General features: G+C 43.6%; 1 protein-coding gene across 2 annotated transcripts in view; it reads right to left on the bottom strand.

Annotated features, from left to right (window-relative positions):
- syne3 (spectrin repeat containing, nuclear envelope family member 3) overlaps window positions 1-27,447 on the bottom strand; it is a 158,640-nt gene that overhangs the window by 5,964 nt on the left and 125,229 nt on the right. The window contains exons 11-12 of one of the 2 annotated variants that reach the window (XM_059963121.1): window positions 11,936-12,091; window positions 9,942-9,977 (exon numbers count right to left, since the gene is read on the bottom strand). In XM_059963121.1, coding sequence (XP_059819104.1) covers window positions 9,942-9,977; window positions 11,936-12,091 — 192 coding nt within the window. Of the gene's footprint in view, window positions 1-9,941; window positions 9,978-11,935; window positions 12,092-15,776; window positions 21,245-27,447 lie in introns of those variants that run through there. The other variant, XM_059963136.1, reaches the window with a different exon arrangement.

The following is a 27,447-nucleotide window of genomic DNA, read 5'->3' as shown; positions in this document are numbered from 1 at the left end:
AAATGTGTGGCTGAAGAATTGGAGCAGGGGGCAGGGATTCAGATTTCTGGATCATTGAAACCTTTTCTGGGGCAGGTGGGACCTGTACAAAAGGGACAGATTGCACGTGAGGTTTACTAGAGCTATTGGGAGTGGTTTAAACTAATATGGCAGGGGGATTGGAACCAGTATGACAAAGCTGAGGATGAGCCAGGAGGTTTACAAGTAGATGATGGATGTAACATGAACATAAGGAAGGACAAGCCAATGATTGGATACAAATGCCAACAGAGCAAAGAGTTAAATTGTACCACAGAAGCAAAATTCAAGAGTAAAGAATGCAGGACTGAAGCTGCTGCGTTTAAATGTGGAATAGGGTGGACGAACTCGTGGCGCAATTAGAGACTGGTCAGTATGACGTTGTGGGCATCACTGAATCGTAGCTGAAAGGCCATAGTTGGGAGCTCAACATCAAAGGATATACTTTGTATCAAAAGGACAGGCACAAAGACATAGGAGGTGGTGTGGCTCTATTGGTAAGAGATGAAATTACACTTTTATAAAGAGGTGATATAGGTGAATCTTTGTGGATGGAGTTAAAAAAAATTACAAAGGTAAAAAAAAATCATTATGGGAATCATATTTAGGCCTCCAAATAGTAGCCAAGAAGTGGGTTTGAGATTGCAAAGGGAGGCTGGAAAAGGTATGTAATAAGGGTAATGACACAATTGTAATGGGGGAACTTCAATATGCAAGGAGATTGGAAAATCAGGTCGGTGACTATTGCAAGAGAGTGAATTTGTTGAATGCCTATGAGCTGCTTTTTAAGCAGATTGTGCTTGAGCCTACTCAGAGAAAGGCTGTCTTCAATTGGGTGTTGTGTAATAAGCCAGATCTTAATAGGGAGCTTAACATAAAGGAAATCTGTGGAGGCAGAGATCATTATATGATAGAATTAATACTGCAATTTGAGAGGGAGAAGCATAACTGAAAGGTATTTGTAACACAATGGAATAAAGTGAATTCTAGAGTGAAGAGAGAGGAGTGTATTGGATTGGAGGAGTATACTGGCGGGATATGATGGTAGAGCAGAGATGGCTGAAGTTTCTAGGAATAGTTCACAAGACGCAGGATAGATCAACACATACAAACTAGCTGGAGGAATTCAGCAGGTTGGGCAGCATCCGTGGTAACAAGAAGTCAAAATTTCGGGCCGAGACCCTTGGTCAGGACTGAAGAAGGAGGGGGTAGGGCCCCTATAAAGAAAATATCACCCACAGAGGAATAAGTTCTCAAATGGCAGGGTAGGCATCTGTGGTTGACAAGGAAGTTAAGGACTGCATAAAAGCCAAGGAAAGGGCATATAATGTAGCAAAAATGTGAAATAAGCTGGATGATTGGGAAGCTTTTAAAATCCAACAAAGGGCAACTAAAAAAGCTACAAGAAGGGAAAAGATGAAATATGAAGGCAGACTAGCCAATAATATAAAGCAAGATACCAAAAGATTTTTCAGTTACAGGAAGAGTAAAATGGAGATGAGAGTTCATATTGAACCACTGGAAAATAATGCAGGTGAGGTGGTAATAGGGACAAAAAAATGGCAGATGAACTTAGTTTCTGCCAAAGGGTTTCGGGCCGAAATATCAATTGTACTCTTTTCTTAGATGCTGCCAGGCCTGCTGAGTTCCTCCAGCATTTTGTGTGTGTTGCTTGGATTTCCAGCATCTGCAGATTTTCTCTTTAGTGAGATAAACTTACTGGGTACTGGGGAAGGCACTAACAATATGCCAGAAGTGAGTGTCAGGGAACAGGAATGAGTGCCATTGCTATTATAAAGGAAAGAGTACTAGTCATAGTCAAAGGTCTCAAGGTGGATAAGTCACCCGGGCCAGATGGACTACATCCCAGAGTCCTGAGAGAGGTTGAGGAAGAGATAACAGATGCATTGATCATGATCTTTCAAAAAACACTTGATTCTGGCATGCTCCCAGAGGACTGGAAGATTGCAAATGTCACTCAACTCTTTAAGAAGGGAGGAAGGCAAAAGAAAGGAAATTATAGGCCAGTTAGCCTATAAATCCTCAGTGGTTGGGAAAGTGTTAAACAGTAGTGTTGGGAGTCTATTAGGTTAATCCTTTATTAGGCATGAGGTTTTGAGGTACTTGGAAGCTAATGATAAAATAAGTCAAAGTCAGCAAGGGAAATCTTGCCTGACAATCTGTTAAGAATTCTTCGAGGAAGTAACAGGCAGGGTGGACAAAGGAGCGGCAGTGAATATCTTTTAGTAGGATTTTCAGTAGTTTGATAAACTGCCACATATGAAGCTGATTATCAAGATAATAACATGGTGATACAGAAAAATACTGACGTGGATAGCTGAATTGCTGACAGGCAGGAGGCAGTGAGTGGGGAAAAAAGGGGCCTTTTCTGGTTGGCTGCCAGTGACTAGTGGTCTGTATTGGGACTGTGCTTTTGGCATTGTTTGTCAATGATTTAGGCCGTAAGACATAGAAGCAGAATTCAGCCATCTAGCCCATCGGGTCTGCTCCACCATTCAAGCTGATTCTTTTTATTTTCCTCCTCAACCCCCAGTTCCTGGCCTTCTCCCCGTAATCTTTGATGCCACATCCAATCAAGAACCTATCAATCTCTGCCTTAAATACACCCAAAAACTGGGCCACAGCTGCATGTGGCAACAAATTCCACAAATTCACCATCCTTTGGCTAAGAAAAGTTCTCTGCATCTCTGTTTGGAAAGGGCGCCTCTCTATCCTGAGGCTGTGTCCTCTTGTCCTAGACTCTCCTACCATGGGAAATATCCTTCTCCACGTCTACTCTGCCTAGGCCTTTCAACATACAAAAAGTTTCAGTAAGATCCTCCCTCATCCTTCTGATTTCCAGTGAGTACAGATTCAAGAGCCATCAAATGTTCCTTCTACGATAACCCTTTCATTCCTGGAATCATCCTTGTGAACCTCCTCTGGACCCTCTCCAATGCCAGCACATCTTTTCTAAGAAGAGGGGCCCAAAATTGTTCACAATACTCAAAGTGTGGCCTCACCAGTGCCTTATAAAGCCTCAGCATCACATCCTTGCTCTTGTATTCTAAATCTCTTGAAGTGAATGCTAACATGGCATTTGCCTTCCTCACCACTGACTCGACCAGCAAGTCAACCTTCAGGGTGTTCTGCGCAATGATTCCCAAGTCCCTTTGCATCCCTCGGAAACTGATTGGAAAGCTGAGCCTACTGGGCCTGAACACCTCCCTCTGCAACTGGATCCCAGACTTTCTGACTGGGAGACAGTCAGTCTGGATCGGGAGCAGCATCTCTACACCATCACAATAAGCACAGGGGCTCCCCAGGGCTGTGTGCTCAGTCCACTGCTGTTCACTCTGCTGACCCACAACTGTGCTGCAACACACAGCTCGAACCACATCATCAAGTTCGCTGATGACACGACTGTGGTAGGTCTCATCAGCAAGAACAACGAGTCAGCTTACAGAGAGGAGGGGCAGCAGTTAATGGACTGGTACAGAGCCAAAAACCTGTCTCTGAATGTGAACGAAACAAAAGAGATGGTTGTTGACTTCAGGAGGGCACGGAGCGACCACCCCCCGCTGAACACTGATGGCCCCTCGGTAGAGATCGTTAAGAGCACCAAATTTCTTGGTGTTCACCTGATGGAGAATCTCATCTGGTCCCTCAACAACAGGTCCATAGCAAAGAAAGCCCAGCAGCATCTCTACTTTCTGCAAAGGCTGAGGAAAGTCCATCTCCCACTGACCCCCCATCCTCATCACATTCTACAAGGGTTGTACTGAGAGCATCCTGAGCAGCTGCATCACTGCCTGGTTCGGAAATTGCACCTTCTCGGATCGCAAGACCCTGCAGCGGATAGTGAGGTCAGCTGAGATCATCGGGGTCTCTCTCCCCGCCATCATGGACATTTACACTACATGCTGCATCCGCAAAGCAAACAGCATTATGAAGGACCCCATACACCCCTCATACAATCTCTTCTCCCTCCTGCCATCTGGGAAAAGGCACTGAAGCATTCGAGCTCTCACGACCAGACTATGTAACACTTTCTTCCTGCAAGCTATCAAACTCCTCAATATCCAGAGCCTGGACTGACACCTTACTGCCCTATTGTCCTGTTTATTATTTATTGTAATGCCTGCACTGTTTTGTGCACTTTATGCAGTCCTGGGTAGGTCAGTAGTCTAGTGTAGTTGTTGTATGTTTTTTTTTATGTAGTTCAGTCTAGTTTTTGTACTGTGTCATGTAACACCATGGTCCTGAAAAACGTCTCATTTTTACTATGTACTGTACCAGCAGTTATGGTCGAAATGACAATAAAAGTGACTTGACTTGACTAGAGATTTTGGGATTTTCTCCCCGTTTAGAAAATAGTCTGCACATTTATTTTTACCACCAAAGTGCATGACTTTGATTTAGATAATGGAATTGCTAGCTTTGGGGCAAAGTTTGTGGATGATACGAAGATAGGTGGAGGGTAGGTTGTGCTGAGGAAGCAATGCAATCACAGCAGGACTTGGAAGAATGGGCCAAATAGTGGCAGATGGAATACAGTGTTCGTAAGTGTACGATAATGCATTTTGGTAAAAGGAACAAAAGTGCGGATGATTATCTAAATGGGGAGAAGGTTCAAACATTAGAAGTGCAGAGGTACTTGGGAGTTCTTGTGCAAGAAACCCAGAAGGTTAATTTACAGGTTGAGTCTGTGGTAAAGGAGGCAAATGCAATACCGGCATTTATTTCAAGGGAAAGAGAATATAAAAGCAAGGAGATAGTGCTGAGGTTTTTAAGACACTGGTCAGGCCACTTAGTGTATTGTCAACAGTTTTGGGCCCCATATCTTAGAAAGGACGTGTTGTCATTGGAGAGAGTCCAGAGCATGTTTGTGTGGATGATTCAGGAATGAGGGGGTTAATATATGAGGAGTGTTTGGCAGCTTTGGGCCTGTATTCATTGGAATTTAGAAGAATGCGGGGGGGATCTCATAGAACATAGAATAGTATGGTACATTACTGGCCCTTTGGCCCACAATGTTGTGCTGACCCTCAAACCCTGCTTCCCGTATAACCCCCTACCTTAAATTCCTCCATATACCTGTCTAGTAGTCTCTTAAACTTCACTAATGTATCTGCCTCCACCACTGACTCAGGCAGTGCATTCCAGGCACAAACCACTCTCTGAGTGAAAAACCTTCCTCTAATATCCCCCTTGAACTTCCCTCCCTTTACCTTAAAGCCATGTCCTCTTGTACCGAGCTGTGGTGCCCTGGGGAAGAGGCGCTGGCTGTCCACTCTGTCTATTCCTCTTGATATTTTGTACACCTCTATCATGTCTCCTCTCATCCTCCTTCTTTCCAAAGAGTAAAGCCCTAGCTCCCTTAATCTCTGATCATAATCCATACTCTCTAAACCAGGCAGCATCCTGGTAGATCTCCTCTGTACCCTTTCCAATGCTTCCACATCCTTCCTATAGTGAGGCGACCAGAAATGGATGCAGTACTCCAAGTGTGGCCTAACCAGAGTTTTATAGAGCTGCATAACTACATCGCGTCTCTTAAACTCTGTCCCTTGACTTATGAAAGCCAACACCCTATAAGCTATCTTAACTACTCTGTGGGGCAACTTTCAGGGATCTGTGGACATGTACCCCCAGATCCCTCTGCTCCTTCATACTACCAAGTGTCCTGCCATTTACTTTATACTCTGCCCTGGAGTTCGTCCTTCCAAAGTGTACCACCTCACACTTCTCTGGGTTGAACTCCATCTGCCACTTCTCAGCCCACTTCTGGATCCTATCAATGTCTCTCTGCAATCTTCGACAATCCTCTACACTATCTACAACACCACCAACCTTTGTGTCGTCTGCAAATTTGCCTTCTACCCCCACATCCAGGTTGTTAATTAAAATCACGAAAAGTAGAGGTCCCAGAACAGATCCTTGTGGGACACCACTAGTCACAACCCTCTAATCTGAATGTACTCCCTCCACCATGACCCTCTGCCTTCTGCAGGCAAGCCAATTCTGAATCCACCTGGCCAAATTTCCCTGGATCCCATGCCTTCTGACTTTCTGAATAAGCCTACCGTGTGGAATCTTGTCAAATGCCTTACTAAAATCCATGTAGATCACATCCACTGCACTACCCTCATCTATATGCCTGGTCACCTCCTCAAAGAACTCTATCAGGCTTGTGAGACACGATCTGCCCTTCACAAAGCCATGATGACTGTCCCTGATCACATCATGATTCTCTAAATGCCCACAGATCCTATCTCTAAGAATCTTTTTCAACAGCTTTCCCACCACAGATGTAAGGCTCACTGGTCTATAATTACCCGGACTATCCCTACTAACTTTTTTGAACAAGGGGACAACATTCGCCTCCCTCCAATCCTCTGGTACCATTCCCGTGGACAACGAGGACATAAAGATCCTAGCCAGAGGCTCAGCAATCTCTTCCCTCGCCCTGTGGAGCAGCCTGGGGAATATTCTGTCAGGCCCCGGGGACTTATCCGTCCTAATGTATTTTAACAACTCCAACACCACCTCTCCCTTAATATCAACATGCTCCAGAACATCAACCTCACTCATATTGTCCTCACCATCATCAAGTTCACTCTCATTGGTGAATACTGAAGAGAAGTATTCATTGGGGACCTCACTCACTTCCACAGCCTCCAGGATCATCTTCCCACTTTTATCTCTAATTGGTCCTACCTTCAGTCCTGTCATCCTTTTGTTCTTCACATAATTGAAGAATGCCTTGGGGTTTTCCTTTACCCTACTCGCCAAGGCCTTCTCATACCCCCTTCTTGCTCTTCTCAGCCCCTTCTTAAGCTCATTTCTTGCTACCCTATATTCCTCATTAGACCCATCTGATCCTTGCTTCCTAAACCTCATGTATGCTGCCTTCTTCCACCTGACTAGATTTTCCACCTCACTTGTCACCCATGGTTCCTTCACCCCACCATTCTTTATCTTCCTCACTGGGACAAATTTATCCCTAACATCCTGCAAGAGATCCTTAAACATCGACCACATGTCCATAGTACATTTCCCTGAAAAAACATCATCCCAATTCACACCCGCAAGTTCTAGCCTTATAGCCTCATAATTTGCCCTTCCCCAATTAAAAAATTTCCTGTCCTCTCTGATTCTATCCTTCACCACGATAATGCTAAATGCCAGGGAGCGGTCCCCCAGATGCTCACCCACTGACAGATCTGTGACCTGACCCGGTTTGTTACCTCATACTAGATCTAGTATGGCATTCCCCCTAGTCGGCCTGTCAACATACTGTGGCAGGAATCCATCCTGGACACACTTAAAACTCTGCCCCATCTAAACCCTTGGAACTAATCAAGTGCCAATCAATATTAGGGAAGTTAAAGTCACCCATGATAACAACCCTGTTATTTTTGCACCTTTCCAAAATTTGCCTCCCAATCTACTCCTCAGTATCTCTGAGGCTACCAGGGGGCCTATAGAATTCCCCGCAGTAGAGTAACTGCTCCCTTCCTGTTCCTGACTTCCACTCATACTGACTCAAAGGAGGATCCTGCTACATTACCCACCCTTTCTGTAGCTGTAATTTTATCCCTGACCAGTAATGCCACCCCTCCTCCCCTTCCCCCCCCTCTCTATCCCGTTTAAAGTACTGAAATCCAGGAATATTGAGAATCCATTCCTGCCTTGGTGCCAGCCAAGTCTCTGTAATGGCCACTACATCATAATTCCATGTATGTATCCAAGCTCTCAGTTCATCACCTTTGTTCCTGATGCTTCTTGCATTGAAGTACACACACTTTAACCCTTCTACCTTACTACCTTTACACCCTTTTCACCTTTCTCTTTCCTCAAAGCCTCTCTATTTGCTAGATCTGGCTTTACTCCATGCACTTCTTTCACTGCTCTATCACTCCGGGTCACATCCCCCTTGCAAATTAGTTTAAACCCTCCCGAACCATGCTAGCAAATCTACCTGCAAGGATATTGCTCCCCCTTGAGTTCAGGTGCAACCCATCCAATCTGTACAGGTCCCACCTTCCCCAGAAGAGATCCCAATGATCCAAAAATCAAAAACCCTGTCCCCTGCACCAAATCCTCAGCCACGCATTCAGCTGCCATCTCCTCCAATTCGTACCATCACGATCACATAGCACTGGCAGCAATCCTGAGAACGCCGCCCTTGAGGTCCTGTTCTTCAGCCTACTGCCTTGTTCCCGAAACTCACACTTCAGGACCTCATCCCTCTTCCTGCCTATGTCATTGGTTCCAACATGTATCATGACTTCTGGTTGCTTTCCTCTCGTACCAGGATGTCATACACCCGGTCAGAGACATCCCGGACTCTGGCACCCGGGAGACAACAAACCATGCAGGTGTCCTTCTCACATCCACAAAATTGCCTTTCTGCTCCCCGACTATTGAGTCTCCAATGATGACAGCTCTCCTCTTCTCCGTCCCATCCTTCAGCACCACAGGGTCAGACTCAGTGCCAGAGGCCCTGCCACCTTGGCTCACACCTGGTCGGATGTCCTCGCCAACGGTATCCAGGATGGTAAACTTATTCAGGGAAATGGCTACAGGGGTGCTCTGCACTACCTGTCTACGTTTTCCCCCCTCTGACTGTCACCCAACAACCTGCTTCCGGCAGCCTAGGTGTGACTACCTCCCTGTAGCTCTCATCTATGACTGCTTCATTTTCCCTTATGAGTCGAAGGTCATCCAGCTGCTGCTCCAGACTCCTCACACGGTCTTCCAGATCACCCAGCTGCATGCACTTCTGGCAGATGTGATTGCGGGAGAGGGGAGTTCCCCCAAGACTGCCACATCTCACAGGAGAGGCACATCACTGTTTCAGGAGACATTGTAAAGACTAACTGGGAACAAGCTCGTCCTCCGCCTCTTCTCGTCGAAGCCTCTCGAGTCAAAGCCTCAAATCTCCACTCCTTCACTGGCCCACTCACTCACTGGCCGCTTTCATCTCATTGAAAACTAACAAAGTTTGAAAGGACAAGATAAGGTGGATGTGGAGAGGAAGTTTCTTATGATGAGGGTATCCAGAACTAGAAGGCACAGCCTCAAAATTAAGGGGCAACCCTTTAGAACAGAGGCAAGGAAGAATTTTTTTAACCAGAGTAGTAAATTTGTGAAATGCTTTGCGGTGGATGCCAGGTCCATGCGTATATTTAAGGCGGAAGTTGATCATTTCCTAATTGGTGAGGGCATCAAAGGATATGGGGTTGAGTGGGATCTGGGATCAGCCATGATAGAATGGTGGAGCAGACTCGATAGGCTGAATGGCCTAATTCTGCTCCTGTATCTTATGGTCTTTTGACATAGGCTCAGTGTGAGAGGAAAAAGTTTAAAAGAGATTTGTGAGGCAAATATACAACACAGAATGGTAGCTGCTTGAAACACAGGGGAAACACCCTAATGCCAGGGGAAGTGGTGAAAGCAGATATGACAGCAGCACAGAAGAGGCATTTAGATAAACAGGGAATGAGGAATTTCAACCATGTGCAGGGAGACAGGATTAGTTTGGATTGGTATTGTGGCCATGTGGTCACCTTGGGCCGGAGGTCTTTTCCTGTAATAGGACCATTACATGTTCTGTGATGGTCTCTGCCTCCACCATACATCAGGCAGCATGTATACCTTGGTGAAATTCTTCCACCAAATCCCCTGAAATCTCCTTTGCCTGTAGTTAGAAAAACTTCTGCTCAGGGACATTTCTCAACATTCACCCTATATACACCCTTCAACAGTTTGTATACCTCCCCCCCTACCAATCTTCCTGACGACAGGAAAACAAACTCAATCTATTCATTCCATGGACATTACAAAACTATTTCACTAAAACTGGCTGCAAAGGCACAATTCAAATGAAACATGAAGATTTAAAGAAATGTGATCACCTTTCCAAATTCTTCAACTTCATCTTGGCCTTGACTCTGCAGAAACAATCACAAGATAGACAGTGAAAGAAAAAAAACTATCAGCTACTGAACAGACTGAATGCAGGCATAAAAGACAGTCCTTATGTATAGAAACATATAAAACCTACAGCACAATACAGGCCCTTATATATGTATATTTAAGGCAGAGGCTGATAGATTCTTAAAACAAAGTACACTGCAGATGCTGTGGACAAATCAACTCTTACAAAAGCTGGATGAACTCAGCAGGTCGGGCAGCATCTGTTGAAATGAGCAGTCAACGTTTTGGACCGAGAGGGTGGAAAACCAATCAGAGGAAAGATCAAGGGGTGGGGGAGGGGAAGCAGGAAGGTGATAGGCAGGAGAGGTGAAGAAAGAATTTAAGGGGAAAGCACTATGGGTAGTAGAAGGTGGCAGAATCATGAGAGAGGTGATAGGCAGCTAGAAGAGTAGACAGAGTGAAAGTGGGATGGTGGAAGGGAGAGGGAGGGAATTACCGGAAGTTGGAGAATTCAATGTTTATCCCAAGGGGCTGGAGACTACCCAGACGGTGTATGAGGTGTTGCTCCTCCAACCTGAGTTTGGCCTCATCATGGCAGTAGAGGAGGCCATGTATGGATATATCTGAATGGGAATGTGAAGCAGAGTTGAAGTGGGTGGCAACTGGGAGGTCCTGTCTGTTGTGGCGGACGGAGCGTAGGTGTTTGATGAAGCCGTCCCCCAATCTGCGTCTGGTCTCGCTGATGTAGAGGAGGCCGCACCGGGAGGACTGGATGCAATAGATTACCCCAACAGAAACACAAGTGTTGCCTCACCTGAAAGCACTGTTTGGGGCCCTGAATGGTGGTAAGAGAGAAGGTGTAGGGACAGGTGTAGCACTTAAGCTTGCAGGGATAAGTACCAGGTGGGAGATCTGTGGGGAGGGACGTGTGGACCAGGCAGTCGCAGAGGGAACAATCCCTGCGAAAAGCAGAGAGGGGTAGAGAGGGAAAGATGTGCTTAGCGGTGGGGTCCTGTTGAAGATGGCGGAAGTTGCAGAGGATAATATGCTGGATCCGGAGGGTGGTGGGATTATAGGTGAGGACAAGGGGATCACGGTCCCTGTTGTGGTGACGGGAGGATGGGGTGAGGGCTGAAGTGCGGGAAATGGAGGAGATGCGGGTAAGGGCATCGTTGATGACGGCAGAAACAAAACCATGATAGATTCTTGATTGGTCAGAGCATGAAGTAATACAGGGAGAAGGCAGGAGACGGGGGCTGAGAGGAAAAATGGATCAGCCACAATGAAAAGGCGGAGCAGACTCGAAGGGCCAAATGGCCTAATTCTGGTCTTATATCTTTGGTCTTGATGATCTAATGGAGATGTACATGGCTATTTCATCATATACACAGAGTGGTGGGGGCATCTGGAAGGCACTGCCAGGGACGGTGGTGGAGGTGAATACACCAGAGGTATTTAAAAGGCTCTCAATTAGGCAAATGAATGTATAAGAAATGGAAGTGCATGGACATTGTGTAGGCAAAAGGGATTAGTTGTTACATATTTAATTGGCTCAACATAATATGGTGGTCAGAAGGATTTTTGTGCTGTGCTGTTTTATAGTAGCTTTCACACTAGGCACACTGATATGCTGGTGCATATGAGTCACAGAGTGGGAGTTGAAGAAGAAACCAAGGACAATACATTTCATCTTTGAAATGCTGATGTTATGGTAACCACAGTTGGATGTCAAACAATTTACCTATGCAGGGCACCAAGATGGCAGAGAGATACAAATAGACATTAGCCTTGAACACTGGATACTCAACCTCCAAGAAAGAATCAAGTTATTCAACTCCGGGAATGGAGTTTGACAACAAAAGCTTTAAGTCACCAGTTGCACAAAAGGGTCAAGTGTCCAGTCAAGTACACAGAAATCAAAACAGTGACAGCTTTTGAAGTATTTGGATGCGATTTAAGCCACAGGACATACCAGGAGGTCACCTGCTTCGCTGAGCTTTGTCTTATACAAAATCCATCGATATCGCAAATCTTCCAGCTGTTTCTCTTCTTCATTCACTCTGGCACACTCAACACCTATCAGCTCTTCAAAAATCTTCTGACCATGAGGTATATGGCAATTCAGCACCTGGAAACAATTTATCATTTATTTGAAAAAATTAGAAACTCCCATTACTTTATTCATGCTCAGAGGGAGTGAAGCTCATCAAGTTCATTTTCATTAAACCATAAACATGTATACCAAAAGACCATAAAAGAGCAGAGCAGTATGAGGCCATTTGGCCCACTGAGTCTGCTCCACCATTTCATCATGATTGATCCAATTTTCCTCTCAGCCCCAATCACCTACTTACTCCCTGTATCCCTTCATGCTTTGACCAATCAAGTATCTATTCAACTTCTGCCTCAAATATACATAAAGACTTCGCCTCACAGCTGCCTGTGGCAAAGAATTCCACAGATTCACCACTCACTAGCAAAAGAAATTCCTCCTTATCTCCGTTCCAAATGGATAACCCTCTATTCTGAGGCTGTGTCCTCTGGTCTTAGACTCTCCCACCATAGAAAACATCTTTTACATAACCACTCTATCAAAAGCCTCTACCATTCAACAGCTTTCAATAAGGTAACCCCTCATTCTTCTGAATTACAGACAGACAGACATACTTATTGATCCCGAGGGAAACTGGGTTTCATTACAGCCGCACCAAGAATAGTGAAGAAATATAGCAATATAAAAACCAAAAATAATTAAATAATAATAAGTTAATAATGCCAAGTGGAAATAAGTCCAGGACCAGCCTATTGGCTCAAGGTGTCTGACACTCCGCGAGAGGAGTTGAAAAGTTTGATGGCCACAGGTAGGAATGACTTCCTATGATGCTCAGTGTTACATCTTGGTGGAATGAGTCTCTGGCTGAATGTACTCCTGTGCCTAATCAGTACATTATGGAGTGGATGGGAGTCATTGTCCAAGATGGCATGCAACTTCGACAGCATCCTCTTTTCAGACACCACTGCGAATTCTAATGAATATAAACCCAGAGTCATCAAATGCTCTTCATGCGCCAAACCATTCATTCCTAGAAACATTTTCATAGAAACACAGAAAACCTACAGCACAATACAGGCCCTTTGGCCCACAAAGTTGTGTCTAATATGTCCCTACCTTAGAAATTACTAGGCTTACCCATAGCCCTCTATTTTTAAAAAGAGTTTAAAAAGAGGCCCACTTTTAGGAGTGGGCAGTAGAGCGGGAGCAAGGAGTGCTCGAGGTTGACAGACGACTGGAGATCAGAGGATCGAAGGATCAGCCATTGCAGGTAGGCCGAGACCGTCGGACCTACCTGGACAGTACCTGAGGAGGAAGGTAAAACTGCGCTGTCGCGGGTGACATCAGTGGTGAGCGCGGAGTTTAAAAAGAGGCCCACTTCTAGCAGCAGGCAGCAGAGCGGGAGCAAGGAGTGCTGGGCTTTGGCTCAGTGGGCTTCGGCGCAAGGGGACTTCGGTGAGAGGAAATCAGTGAGCCTGAGTATGTGCTTGCTGAGGTAAAAAAGGTGAGGTCGGTAGGTTCTTTTTTCACTTATTCTGACTAATCTGGGATCAGGTAATGGGGGAGACAGTTAGAGCAGTGGTGTGCTCCGTATGCAGTATGTGGGAGGTCAGAGTCAACACAGTTGTCCCTGATGACCACACATGCAAAAGGTGCATCCAGCTGCAGCTCCTATCAGACCGAGTTAGGGAATTGGAGCAGGAGCTAGATGAACTATGGATCATTCGGGAGGCAGAGACAGAGATAGATAAGAGTTATTGGGAGGTAGTCACACCGAAAAGACAGGAGGTAGGCAAATGGGTGGCAGTCATGACAGGCAGGGGGAGCAGACAGAGAGAGCAGAGCACCCCTGTGGTCGTTCCCATCAACAATTAAGTATCCCGTTTTGGATACTGTTGGTGGGGATGACCTACCAGTAACAAGTTGCAGTGGTCCTGTCTCTGACACTGAGGTTGGACCCTCGACTAGGAAGGGGAGGAAGGAAGAGAAGAGAGTGGTAGTGATAGGGGATTCTATAGTCAGGGGGGCAGATAGGAGATTTTGTGGGGAAGATCGGGAGTCTCGGATGGTATGTTGCATTCCTGGTGCCGGGGTCTGGGACATCTCAGATCAGGTGCAGGTTATTCTCAAGAGGGAGGGCAAGAACCCAGATGTTGTGGTCCATGTAGGGACCAATGATGTGGGTAGGATGAGTGAGGAGGTCCTGCGTAGTGTGTTCAGGGAGTTAGGTGCGAAGCTGAAGGGCAGGACCTCCAGGGTAACAATCTCAGGATTGCTACCTGTGCCATGTGTGAGTGAAGCAAGGAACAGAAGGATTATACAGATTAATACGTGGCTGAGAGGATGGTGCAGGAGGGAGGGCTATAGGTTTTTAGATAATTGGGCTTTGTTCCAGGAAAGGTGGGATCTGTTCCGACGGTTCGGTTTACACCTGAACTGGAGTGGTACTAACATTCTTGCAGGAAAGTTTGCTAGTGCTGCTCAGGGGAGTTTAAACTAAATTTGCAGGGGGCAGGGAAACAGAATGTGAGAGAGGATAGCGAGATGAAGAATAAAGGACAGGTGGGGACTACACGGTTCCAGAATATTAAGTGTGTAGTAGAGAAAGGTGAGGCGGAACAAGTGATAAGGAGGACACATGTACAGACGGATGGTCTGACGGAACATGGGAGTTAAATGTGCAGAAAGAATAAGTAAATTTAGGAAGGACAATAAAATTCAAGGGGCTTATAGCCCGATGGGAGTTTGGGGAGCTAGGTTAAGCACAATAGGCAGCGATTTAAACAGAGAGAGGAGAAATGGGCTAAAAATTCTATATCTGAATGCACAAAGTGTCAGAAATAAGACGGATGAGCTTAAAGCTCAGGTGTGAATGGGTAACTATGATGTTGTTGGGATAACGGAGACATGGCTGCAGGGAGATCAGACCTGGGAAATGAATGTACAAGGGTGTATGTGCTATCGTAGGGACAGAAATGTGGGCAGAGGGGGTGGGGTGCCCCTGTTGGTGAGGAATGAGATTCAGTCCTTTGCAAGGGGGGGACATAGGATCAGGAGAAGTAGAGTCTGCGTGGATAGAACTGAGGAACAGTAAGGGCAAAAAGACCCTAATGGGTGTTGTCTACAGGCCACCAAACAGTAGCATGGATATTGGGTGCAAGTTGAATAGAGAGTTAACATTGGCATGTGGCAAAGGTAATGACGCAGTGGTTATGGGGGATTTCAACTTGCAGGTGAACTGGGAGAATCAGGTTGGTGCTGGACCCCAGGATAGGGAGTTTGTAGAGTGCCTATGGGATGCATTCTTGGAACAGCTTGTACGAGAGCTGACCAGGGACAAGGCTATTCTGGATTTAGTGTTGTGTAATGAACAGGATTTGATAAGTGATCTTGAAGTAAAGGAGCCATTAGGAGGTAGTGACCATGATATGATGTTTTTATCTACAATTTGAGAAGGATAAGGGCAGATCGGAGGTGTCAGTGTTGCAGTTGAACAAAGGAGACTATGGAGCCATGAGGGAGGAGCTGGCCAAAGTTAACTGGATGGATATCCTAGCAGAAAAGACAGTGGAACAGCAATGGCAGGTATTCTTGGGAATAATGCACAAGGTGCAAAATCAGTTCATCCCCCGGAGAAGGAAGGATTCAAAAGGGGGAAAGGGGCCACAGTGGTTGACAAAGGAAGTCAGGGATTGTATAGCATTGAAAAAAAAAAGGAAATATGACAGAGCTAAGGTGAGTGGGAGGACAGATGATTGGGAAATTTTTAAGGAACAACAGAACTTAACTAAAAAGGCAATATGGGGAGAAAAAATGAGGTACGAATGCAAGCTAGCCAGGAATATAAAGGAGGATAGCAAAAGCTTTTTTAGGTATGTGAAGAGAAAGAAGATGGTTAAGAACAATGTTGGGCCCTTGAAGAATGAATTGGGTGAAATTGTTATGGGAAACAGAGAAATGGCAGAAGAATTTAATAAGTACTTTAGATCTGTCTTCACTAGGGAAGACACAAGCAATCTCCCAGATGTATGGATGGGCCAAGGACATAGGGTAACAGAGGAAATGAAACAGACTGACATTCGGAAGGAAACGGTGATAACTAGACTGATGGGACTGAAAAGGCTGACAAATCCCCAGGTCCAGATGGTCTGCATCCTAGGGTACTAAAGGAGGTAGGCTCTGGAAATTGCGGATGCATTGGTAATCATCTTCCAATGTTCCTTAGATTCAGGATCAGTTCCTGAGGATTGGAGAATGGCTAATGTTATCCCACTTTTTAAGAAAGGAGGGAGGGAGAAAACAGAGAACTATCGTCCTGTCAGCCTAACATCAGTAGTGGGGAAGATGCTAGAGTCCATTATTAAAGATGAAATAGTGGCATATCTAGATAGCAGTGATAGGATTGGGCCGAGCCAGCATGGATTTACCAAGGGCCAATCAAGTTTGACTCATCTATTGGAGTTTTTTGAGGATGTAACCAGGAAGTTAGACAAGGGAGATCCAGTGGATGTAGTGTACCTTGATTTTCAGAAGGCATTTGATAAGGTCTCATATAGGAGATTGGTGAGTAAAATCAGAGCTCATGGCATTGGGAAGAAGATCTTGACATGGATAGAAAACTGGTTGGCAGATAGAAAGCAAAGGGTAACGGTGAACGGGGGTTTCTCGAAATGGCAGGAGGTGACTAGTGGGGTGCCACAGGGCTCGGTATTGGGACCACAGCTGTTTACGATTTACATCAACGATTTAGATGAAGGCATTGAGAATAACATCAGCAAGTTTGCTGATGATACTAAGCTGGGTGGCAGTGTGACATGTGATGAGGATGTTAGGAGAATTCAGGGTGACTTGGATAGGCTGGGTGAGTGGGCAGATACTTGGCAGATGACGTTTAATGTGAATAAGTGTGAGGTTATCCACTTTGGGAGTAAGAACAGGAAGGCAGATTATTTTCTGAATGGTGTAGAGTTAGGTAAGGGAGAAATACAAAGAGATCTCGGAGTCCTTGTTCATCAGTCACTGAAGGTGAATGAGCAAATGCAGCAGGCAGTGAAGAAGACTAATGGAATGTTGGCCTATATTACAAAGGGAATTGAGTACAAGAGCAAGGAAATCCTTTTGCATTTGTACAGGGCCCTGGTGAGACCTCTGCTGGAGTATTGTGTACAGTTTTGGTCTCCAGGGTTAAGGAAGGACATACTGACTGTAGAGGAAGTGCAGTGTGGATTCACAAGGTTAATTCCTGGGATGTCCGGACTGTCTTACGCAGAGAGGTTAGAGAGACTGGGCTTGTACACACTGGAATTAAGGAGATTGAGAGGGGATCTGATTGAAACATATAAGATTATTAAGGGATTGGACAAGATAGAGGGAGGAAATATGTTCCAGATGCTGGGAGAGTCCAGTACCAGAGGGCATGGTTTAAGAATAAGGGGTAGGTCATTTAGAACAGAGTTAAGGAAAAACTTCTTCTCCCAGAGAGTTGTGGGGGTCTGGAATGCACTGCCTCAGAAGGCAGTGGAGGCCAATTCTCTGGATGCTTTCAAGAAGGAGCTAGGTAGGTATCTTATGGATAGGGAAATCAAGGGATAAGGGGACAAGGCACAAACCAGGTATTGATAGTAGATGATCAGCCATGATCTCAGAATGGTGGTGCAGGTTTGATGGGCCGAATGGTCTACTTCTGCACCTATTGTCTATTGTCAAATATCCCCTGAACATTTCCCACATTTTCCTGAACCTCCTCTGAACTCTCTCCAGTTTCAGCACAACCTTTCTAAGGGGCCTAAACTCTTCACAAAACTCCAAGTGAGACCTCAGCACTGCTTTATAAAGTTTCAACATTAAATCATTGCTTTTATACTCTAGTCCTCTTGAAATGAATGCAAACATTGCATTTGCCGTTCTCATCTCCAAATTAACCCTTTGGAAACCCTGCACAAGGACTCCCAAGTTCCTATGTACCTCATTTTTTTCTATTTTCTCTCTCTCCACTGAGAAAATGATCAACCCTTTCATTTCTTCCACCAAAGTGCATGACCATACACTTCCCATCACTGTATTCCATTTGCAATTTCTTTGCACATCCTCCTACTCTGTCTTGTAGCCTCTCTACTTCCTCAAAATTACCTTCCTCTCCACTTACCTTCATATCATCTGCAAACTTTGCAACATAGCTATCAATTCCACCACATTACGTAAAAGGAATTGGTTCCAACACTGACTCCTGTGACCTAGTCACTGGCAGCCAGCCAGAAAAGCATCCTTTTATTCCCACTCTTTGCCTCCTGCCAATCAGCCTCTGCTTTACCCATGACTGAATCTATCTTGTAATACCAGAGGACTTCTGGGTCGCCAAGGGAATGACGGCGTAGGGAAAAGTCTCACGACAAAAAAGAATGTAAACTGCCCCAAAGTCAAAATTAGACAATTATTTAGTATTGTATAACTATATCAATAAAAGGGGCAAAGATGTTGTCTAAATACAAGAATAAAAAGCCCATTCAGAAAGCTGATAAAAACAATGAGACACAGCAAGATGAGGGGCTTAGCTTCTCCATGGCTAGCCAGGAAGGAGATCATGAGGAGGAATCAGTAAAACCTGACTTTGATTTTCAGAGAGATTCATGATTTCTGACAAGATATAAATAAACAGCTGGAAGATATTAAAGGAGAGATAGCAAAAACTAATTAGAGGCTAGATGAAGCTGAAGCGAGGATTGTAGGGACTGAGGAGAGGCTGCAAAATGCAGAGGAAGTGACAGCAGAAATGCTAAAGCTAACAGACCAAGAAGGTCGCTCAAGAAGGGAAAATGTGAGGATATACGGAGTTCCTGAAGGAGCTGAAGGTATTGATGATTCCCTTCGTGGAGAAACTGCTTAGACAGAACCTTGATATACCAGTTGCAAAAGACCTACAGATACAAAGGGCCCACCGCATGTTAGCACTGCAGCCTCCGGCAGGAGCCCAGCCCAAATTGATTCTAGTCAGATTGCTCAGTTACAGAACGAAGGAAGAAGTGCTTAAACTGGCATGGCAAAAGAAAGGCTTTATGTGGAGCAACTGTAAAATCAGCTTCGACCACGATTATGCTCCGGGGTTCCTTGCCAGATGGAAGGAATATGCGAAAACATGGAGGGTCCTGAAGGAAAACAATATCAGATTCTAGATCCTGTACCCAGCTCGGCTAAGAGTTTTTTATGACGAAGGGACAAAAACCTACGCTATAGTGGAGGAGGCAACGTCGGACCGGGGACTGCGGACCATAAAAGTTATCACCTAACTGGAGTCACTACTGGAGAGGATATGGCAGAAGTCATGGTAGCCAATGCGGCGAGGATGCTCCACTTGAACCAGAGTGTCAAGCTACAAGGAAAAGCTACGCATTCAGATGCGAATGTACAGAGAGTATAGTTTAATTAAGAGAAATGACTGATAAGAGTAAATCAGACTTAAAGGTAAAATTAAAATTGGTAACTGAAAATAAACTAGATGGAATAACTTGAATGATAGCAATATGGTCAAGACAAGAAAAGGAGAGAATTCTCTATGACTGTTCACATTGCAGAGGGCCCTCTAGCACAGGCTGGAGATACAGGTTCTCCCTCTGAACTGAGGCAGGTCGGTGCTCAGGCCTCACTGTTGGAAGTCGGGGAAATTTCTCAAATGTTCTATGTTCAAAAATGCCCAGGGTTTGGTTTTGTGTTTTGGTGCACTGTTGAAAAGGGATTGCTTACTGTTTGCTTGGAAAAGGGGAGTGTTTTCTTTTCTACTAGAGAAAAATGCAAATTGAACCGGTAAAAATAATTTCCTATAATGTTAATGGGGTTTTGAATCCAATTAAGAGAAATAAGGTTATGTCTAAATTGAAAGAAGAGAGGGCACAAATAGCTTTCTTTCAGGAAACTCACAAGAGCCAATCTGAACATGCAAAATTAAAGAGAATGGGCTTTAAACATTATCTTATTCATCATATAAACTGAGCCACAAAAGAGGAGTAGCTATTTTAATATCAAGTGCTCTTAACTATGAACATATTTCAGAGATTAAAGGCAAGGATGGACGATTTGTCAAGATTACAGGAATAATAGAAGGTACTGAAATAACATTTCTGAATTTTATGCTCCACCAGGTAGTGAATGGTCATTCTTTTTGTGAATAGTCACATTTTTGACCTAATGGCCAGCTCTCAAGAAGTGGTAATTTGCAGAGAGGATTTTAATGTTAGATTAAACCCTGTATTAGATTTTTCAGGAACAGTTATTCAGAATAAACCTCTAACTAGGAAAGTGAAATCACTGATGGAGGAATTGGGAATAGTAGATGTGTGGAGGGAATTACACCCCACTAGTAGAGACTATACACATTACTCATTCCCTCATTCAAGGATAGACTATTTTTTATATTTAAGATAGATAGATTCAGAATAAAAGAATGCAACATTGCAACAATTGATCTGTTGGATCATAGCCCAGTCTGTATGTCTCTAATTCTGGAAAGGAAAATGAGGAAAACACTATGGAGGTTAAATTCACATATACTCAATAACCAGATAGTAATGGAGAGAATAAGGGGAGAAATTAAAGAATACCTAGACCTTAATGACATGGGAGAAACATCACCAATGATTTTATGGGAAAGCTGTACTGAGGAAAATTATTTCCATTACCACTTATATGAAAAAAAAATTCTAATTTAAAACAGGAAATTAAGAAATTGCAAAGTGAAATTGATCAAACAAAGAAATTTTATTTACCTGAGACAAAAGAATTATGAAGTAGGAGGTAAATCAGCTAGATTATTAGCATATAAGTTATGTAAACAACAAGCAGGCAATACAATTCATAAAATAAAGAATCTAAAAACAAAGCTTGTTGAGAGTACAATAGGGAAAATTCAAGAGAGTTTTGAAACATATTATCGAGAGCTGTACTCTCAACCCCGGGCCTCCAATGAGACCCATGTAGACACTTTCCTGAATTCTTTAGAATTACCCAAGCTCACAAATTTACAAAATGAATGTTTATTAGAACCAGTAACTGCCAAAATACTGAACCTGGCCACCTCTAGATTAAAGGCCAGAAAGTCTTCAGGGTCTGATGGGTTACCTCAGAGTGGTACAAATCGCTGAAGTCACAGTTAGCTCCATTATTACTTAACACCTTTAATTGGATCTTAGAGAGGAGAAATTCCACCTTCTTGGAGAGAGGCGATCATCTCAGTTATTCCTAAAGAGGGTAAAGATAAACTAGAATGCGGTAATTATCGGCCAGTTAGTGTTCTTAATTTGGATTACAAATATTTACATCTATATTAGCTCGTAGACTGGAAAAGCTTCTACCTGGCTTCATCCACTTAGGCTACGTCCACACTAAACTGGATAAATCCATAACCAAAGCTTTTTCTCTTTGTTTTTACTCTCTGTCCACACTAAAATGGCGTCCCCCAAAAATGGAAATTTTCAGAAACACTCTCCAGAGTGTGCAATTTTGATAATGCCACTTGGGCAGAGCAATGTGGACAGGGTAACCAGAGAAATTTGAAAACATTGTCATTACGTGTTGGAACAGATGGTGACGGCAGTGCACCATTTCACTGTTTTCTTGAGCGCAACCTAACAATTTCAGAACAGACAGCAACAAGACTGAAGCCAGAAGTGTTAGAAATGTACTCACCAAATACTTTGACCCATAACTTATTGAATAAATAAGTATACTCACTTTACCCTGTTTTCTGTCCTTGCGTGTATGAAGGTGGTTTACCTATTTATGTAAGTATTTCTCTGACAATAGATGTGTAACAGCCTAATGTAACATTGTATGCAAATACAAGATAATACTGATGCAGACATGTTTATACATTTAACAAGGGGCTTTATTAATGCAACAGAGTTAGTCAGTATTTCAATGTTCGTCATCAGCCGGGTCATACTGTCTGTGAACTTCCTGTCGGTTGCCTCCATACGCTCCAGTATTTGTTTTTTTTATTTTAAGTCCTCCTGTGTGAGAGCCAACAGCTGTCCGTCATTTAAGTTTTTCTAGTCTGTAACTGAACAAACGCGCACCAAGTCTTTCACGGTGAAATTCAACACCAAACATGTCGCTTGTTTTCGGTAGATGTGTCCTGCACACGCGCAGTAGGAGATTCACCTAAATATCCGTTTTAATGTGGACAGAAGTATTTTCAAAAAAACGATTAGTGTGGATGCCTATCATTTTTACACGAAACCGACATTTGCGAAATTATCCGGTCTAGTGTGGACATAGCCTCAGACCAAACTGGATTCATTCAGCAAAGACAAATTCAGGACAACATAAGGAGAGCTTTACACAGAGTACAACAGGTTACTAAGAACGGGACGGAGATAATAGTAGTGGGATGAGATGGGAATTCCTATATAAAGTGTTCGAAAGATTCAGCTTTCAAGAAAGTTTATTATCCCCTTTTAAGTTTAAATTCAAGGATAAATATCATAAAAATGAATATTCTCGCTTGGTTACTTTACTTTTTCCGGAATTCACCTGTGGAGGTAGACAATAATCAATTTAGGGAATGGCTTTATTTGGCAAGGAAAGAAACCTAGAATCCGATTTAACACCTTACAGTTAGGAAAGGAAAGAGGAGGTATGGCACTTCCTTGCTTGACAAATTACTTTTATGGTTCACAGATAACTCCTCTGTTATATTGGTGTAATGGGGAATACAAGGCTAGATGGAAGGAAATAGAATTTGGATTAATTGACAGTTTTCCTCTACAGGACTCAATTGCGGAAAAAGGATCGATGGCCCAATTGGAAAAGATTAAAAACAGCCGTATAAATCTCACACTGAAAACATGGCAGAAGGTGTGGAATTTACAACGTTAAAACTTTTTTAGATAGTGTGCTGCTGATACCGAATTCTTTCCCAGCAGAGGAGATATAAGATTTGAACTATGGATAAAGAAAGGTCTTACAACCTACCTCTCATTCACACATAAAAGTGCATTACAAAGTTTTCAATCCCTGCAGGACAAACACGGTATAGAACACAATGACTTTTTTTTTAGGTACCTTCAAGTATGACACTACTTTAACCAGAGTTGTAGATGTACGGACTTATCAACAGCAGAATTAGAAATTTTCAAGATTTTGAATTTGGCTTACAGCTTAATACCAAGTAAATCAATTTCTCGATTACATAATGCCCTTTCTCATGCCAAAAATGAAAACACATTGTATGTAAAAGAGAAGTGGGAAAAGAAGTGGGGTTGGTACTTTCAGAGGAGGTTTGGGGGAAAATAACGAGCTTTCAGTGGTCTTCAACTAATTCTTTGGTTTGGAGAGAACACTGCTTGAAAAATATTATAAGATACTTCAAGACCCCATTCCAGGAAAAATATAAAGACACAAACGTGGCATGTTGGAGAAGATGTGGCTCCAAGGAGGCAAATTATTTCCATATTTTTTGGGATTGCCCTAAATTACGTTTATATTGGAAAGGTTTCACAGAACATTAGTTAAGGTATTTAAGATACGGACCCTAACCCTAACCCTAAGATACAGATTCCTCTGGACTTTGTGACTCTCTATTTAGGGCATATATTGTTTTTGGAACAGAAGAAAGATATAAAGTTGCTGCAGACCCTTTTAGCGGGCAAGTAAGAAATCAATCACCAGAAAGTGGCTAAATCCAGTATCACCTACTTTAGAAGACTGGCATGAAATTATTTTGGAAATATTTAAAATGGAAAAGATGACTTATTCCCTGAGAATTCCAAAAGAAAAATTTTATCAAATTTGGAATAAATGGATTGAATTTATAACCGCAATGAGAGCAGACTTTAGATGATTCTCCCAATGGTTCAAACTGCTTTTCTCATCAACACGTTAATAGTGTTAACATAAGCTCCCTTGGTTTGAATGTTTACTGTTTTATTTCTGGAAAATGTGGAATTAAGACAAGTAAAGGAAAAGATTTGGGAAAAAAAAGATAATTTGAAGTAAATAAGTACACAAGAATTGTATGTTTATAGGTAGCAGCAAAAATGAACGTGTTAAGATACAAACACATACAATGGAATTTACATAGGGTTACTCACATTAATTTGGACAAGAAAGAAATGGACGAGAAGATACATGGAAATTATTATACAACCACTACTATTACTAAATTTTAACAACAATTATTATTTAGTTTAATAGTGTGGAATTACAATTCCACATAAATATCTATTTAAGTGCCTAATTTTTTTTATATCATCTCAGTGTGTACTTGTGAATGTATAAATATATATAGATTTATACATATATAAAAATAGAAAAGGCTTTATATGTAAAAAAAGTTTATGTAATCCTTGTGAATACCTGATCCAAATAAAAATAAAATTAAAAAAAATCTATCTTGTAATACCATAACCTTGTCAAAGACAATCTGAAAATCCAAGTACACAACATCAACCGATTCTCCTTCGTCTATCCTACTTGTTATTTCTTCAAAAACAGATTTGTCATGCAAGGTTTTCCTTTGAAGAAACCATGCTGACTACAGCCCATTTTATCATGTGCCTCCAAGTACCTTGAGATCTCATCCTTAATAATCAACTCCAACATTTTTTCAATCACTGAGATCAGACTAACTGGCCTGCCGTTTCCTTTCTTCTATTTCTCTCCCTTCTTGGGGAGTGGAGTAACATTTGCAATTTCCAGTCTTCAGGAACCACTTCACTGTAACTCTCTTTTAAATGAAGTGCCCTCTTTTCTGAGACTCCCTACCATGGGCAACATCCATTCCATATGTGCTCTAAGCCTTTCAGCGTTTGAAAGGTTTCAATGAGATTCCCCCCCCCCATTCTTCTAAATTCCAATGAGTACAGGCCCAGTGCCATCAAAAGTTCACATTTGATAATCCTTTAATCCCAGAATCATCCTTGTGAATCTCTTCTGCATCCTGTCCAATATCAGCACATCTTTTCTTAGATAAGAAGTCTAAAATTGTTCACAATACTCTCAAGGTGAGGCCTCACCCCTGCCAATGTCGCATGGCACCTCCTGACTATCGTGGACCGGTTCACAAGATGGCCAGAGGCGATCCCACTCACCGACACCACCTCCCAATCTTGCGCCCGGGCACTGATCGCCACCTGGGTGTCCCGCTTTGGTGTACTGGCCCACATTACCTCCGACAGAGGCGCTCAGTTCACCTCCAGCCTGTGGTCAGCTATGGCCAGCCTTTTGTGGACTCAGCTGCACCACACCACTGCCTACCACCCATAGTCGAACGGACTAGTGGAGCGTTTCCACCGTCACCTAAAGTCGGCTCTCATGGCCCACCTGCGAGGAGCTAACTGGGCGGACGAGCTTCCCTGGGTCCTATTCGGCATCCGCACGGCGCCCAAAGACGATCTGCATGCCTCATCGGCCGAGTTGGTGTACGGCACACCCCTGGTCGCCCCCGGGGAGTTCATACCAGCCCCAAGGGGGCAAGAGGAAGCACCCGCAGCAGTCCTGGGCAGACTCCGCGAGAGGCTCGGTGACCTGGCCCCCATACCCACTTCGCAGCATGGGCAGAACCCGACCTGCGTACCCAAAGACCTGCAGAACTGTAAGTTTGTGTTTGTACAAAGGGGCGGGCATCGGCCACCGCTGCAACGGCCCTACGAGGGGCCGTTTATGGTGCTCCGGAACAATGGGTCCACGTTTGTGCTGGACGCTGGGGGGGAGAGAAGAGGTTTTCATGGTGGACCAACTCAAACCGGCCCACGTGGACCTGGCGCAACTAGTCAAGTTTCCAGCACCATGGCGCAGAGGCCGACCTCCCAAACAGGGTCCGGCCCAGACTGTGGACATTGGGGGGTGTATCGCCGGTTCTGGGGGTGGGGGGTGGTTATGTGGTGACTCACTTCCTAGCACACTCGAACTGGCTCACAAATAGCCAGCGTGCAGGCACAAAGGCCAGGTCCGCAACAAAGGGAGAAAAGCCTGCAGGGGTTTGTGAGTATGTGTCTCTTGGAGCATCCGCGCCTGGGGAGGGCGGGATGAGGGAGGCTTTAAAGCAAGGCTGTGAAGTTCGAATAAAAATTATCTTTGACTGCAGTTTACCAACTCCATGTCGTTATTTTAGTGCTGCGTGTAGCACACCACTACAGTACTATGCCTAAACAATGTAGACTACAATGGGATGAGGAAGGAATTGGCTAGTGTAGACTGGCAACACAGGCTATATGGTGGGATGGTTGAGGAACAGTGGAAGACCTTCAAAGAGAGTTTTCATGGTGCACAACAAAAGTATATTCCAGTTATATTGTCGCAATCCAATAACAATTAATACAGTCAGGGCTTGGAGGGTGGTGCGACAAATTGAGGGCAACGCAGTGAAAATATCACCCTTCACTCCAATAACCAGCAGTCCAGATTTTCAGCCTGGTATAATGGATTCTGGATTTAAACTTTGGATTTCTAAGGGTACTTTTCATCTAGATTTGTTTGATGAAAGAACGATGATGCCTTTTAGTCAAATAGTACAGAAATTTAACATACCCAACAAGGATCTTTTTTGTTTCTTTCAGGTAAAAGATTATATGCAGAATAAAACATTATTGTTAACTGATTTCTATAGTTCTGACATAGAAAAGAGGGTGTTTTGTTCTAAGGGTGAAGTCTCCATTAGTACTTTTTAGAGCATCCTGTGGGAATGTTCTTGTGGAGAGGTTGAGCAGCTGGGAAGGGTCTGGGAGGAAGAGCTGGGAGTAGAAATTACAGCTGAAACATGGGAAGACATCTGCGATAATGCAAAGAAAATCTCAGTTTGTAACAGAACTAAAGCATTGCAACTCAAAATTCTGCATAGAGCCCATCTGACTCCTGATCATCTCTCGAAATTTAAGACGGGGGTTTCTCCAAAGTGTTCTAAATGTAAGGTAAATACTGGAACTTTCACCCACTGTTTTTGGACATTCCAAACTTCAGGCATACTGGAGTGATATTTTGGATGAAATGGAAAAGATTCTGAAGATGGAGCTTGAACTGGACCCAGTGTCTTTTCTCTTAGGCTTACCCAGCGGTCATATTATTAATGCATATCAGAAAAAACTTTTTAACATTCTGACTTTTTGTGCGAGGAAGAACATTTTACTTTGTTGGATATCCAATAAGGCCCCCAGACTTTTTGGTTGGTGTAAATTAACCATAGAGTACATTCCTTTGGACTTTGATGTGTATGGTACATTCAAAAACAGATAGTTTTCATAAAACATGGCAACCTTTTCTGCAGCATGTAGATGTTTTCCCATGAGACGGCGCGGCATGGCAGCAGCAGCCTTTCAGAGCTGGTGTTACTTTAAGTTAATTTTCTAATTTAAGTTTGAGACACAATTTTTGATTAGGGCACATGGATAACAGAGTGACTATTTACCATTGCTAGATGCTACTACAATACATAGATCGCCCAAAAA

This window comes from Hypanus sabinus, chromosome 2, assembly GCF_030144855.1.
Source record: "Hypanus sabinus isolate sHypSab1 chromosome 2, sHypSab1.hap1, whole genome shotgun sequence".
NCBI lineage: Eukaryota > Metazoa > Chordata > Chondrichthyes > Myliobatiformes > Dasyatidae > Hypanus > Hypanus sabinus.
This window is presented reverse-complemented; position numbering and strand designations above follow the sequence as displayed.